Genomic DNA, 1,304 nt, shown 5'->3' with positions numbered 1-1,304 from the left:
GAAGCGGATGCCGAAAGCCTTGAGGAGGGTGCGGTACTCACTGCCGTTGTCCATCTTGTAGTACTTGGCGAACCTGGAGGCCAGAGGGGAAGGCGCAGGCTCGTTGCGGGCTCCCGTCTCTCCTGCTTGAACCCTCAGGGTCCCCTGGAGCCCTGCAGCCCTCGTTCACAGCCCAGCCCTGCCCGACGGTGGGGCGGGCCGCGGTCCTCCCCGTGTGGTCAGCTGGCCGCCTGCACAGCCATCACCTGGAGGGTTTGTTAAGGAGGCAGATTCCAGGCCCGGCCCTGAACCCAGAGAACCAGCAGCTCAGGACTAGGTCCCGGGAGGCTGCCTTCTGAATGACTCCTCTAAGTGAGTGTGACGTGGAGGCCAATGAGCCCAGCTGGACTCCAGGCTTCCGCGGTTCTCTTTCTCTGGGAGTCCTCTCCCAGGCGGGTGTGCCCCTTGCCGTGGGCGTCTCGGCCCGCTTGGATTCAAAGCCTGCTTCTGCGACTTGCCAGCCGCCCAACTTGGGACAGTCACTAACCTCTCTGAGAGTCGATTCCTTCATCTGTGAGTAAGCATAATACAGAAGTCCTTCTATGAAAACAATGAAGTCACACTTGTCAGGGGCTGAGAACAGGGTCTGGAACAAAGAAAGCCTGGGGAGAGGCTCCCTGGTGCCGACACTGTGAAGGAATACACTGATTCCGAAAGTGCTCTGTAGAGCGGCTTTAAAAAGTGCTTTTAGGAATTTTCTGGCGGTCCACTGGTTGGGACTTTGTGCTTCCAATACAGGGGATGCAGGTTTGAACCCTAGTCAGGGAACTAAGATCCCTCATGACACAGGGGTGGCTGAGATGATGATGATAATAAATGCTTTTAGACACTGAATCTCATAAGCCAGCGGGATAAGGGTGTGACTGGCTCTAGGGGTTAAATGACTGGTCCAGGGTGACTCACCTGGCCGAGACCTAATGCTGGATTTGCCCCTCCTCCACTCCTTTTCAAGAACTCGCTCTCTGAGCTTTCTCTGCTGTGTGCCCGGAACCACGCGGAAGACTGATCAGAGTGATCACATTTCATTCTCACTGAACACAGTGAGGTGGGTATCATACCATTTAGGGATACCTGTGGTGGTGAAGGGGTGTACTTGCCGTCTCACTGTCAGCAAGGACTTGAATTGCATTTATCTTTTGGTTTCTAAAGCCAGTGCGTTTCCCGGGCCTCTCCCAGAACAGAGGACAGCTGAGAAGCTCAGTCCCTGGAAGTGTCCAGCGACTGACACGACGCCCCTCCCAGGGATGTTTGCTTTCCAAACTGTC

General features: G+C 55.5%; 1 protein-coding gene across 1 annotated transcript in view; it reads right to left on the bottom strand.

The window, feature by feature from the left end:
• The window catches only part of P2RX3 (purinergic receptor P2X, ligand-gated ion channel, 3), a 32,829-nt gene that overhangs the window by 2,904 nt on the left and 28,621 nt on the right, over positions 1-1,304 (bottom strand). Inside the window, exon 9 of the mRNA XM_010842230.1 lies at positions 1-73. Coding sequence (XP_010840532.1) covers positions 1-73 — 73 coding nt within the window. The remainder of the gene's footprint in view (positions 74-1,304) is intronic.

This window comes from Bison bison, unplaced genomic scaffold, assembly GCF_000754665.1.
Source record: "Bison bison bison isolate TAMUID 2011002044 unplaced genomic scaffold, Bison_UMD1.0 scf7180017864173, whole genome shotgun sequence".
NCBI lineage: Eukaryota > Metazoa > Chordata > Mammalia > Artiodactyla > Bovidae > Bison > Bison bison.
The sequence above is the reverse complement of the archived record's forward strand: the minus strand, read 5'-3'. Positions and strand labels throughout refer to the sequence as shown.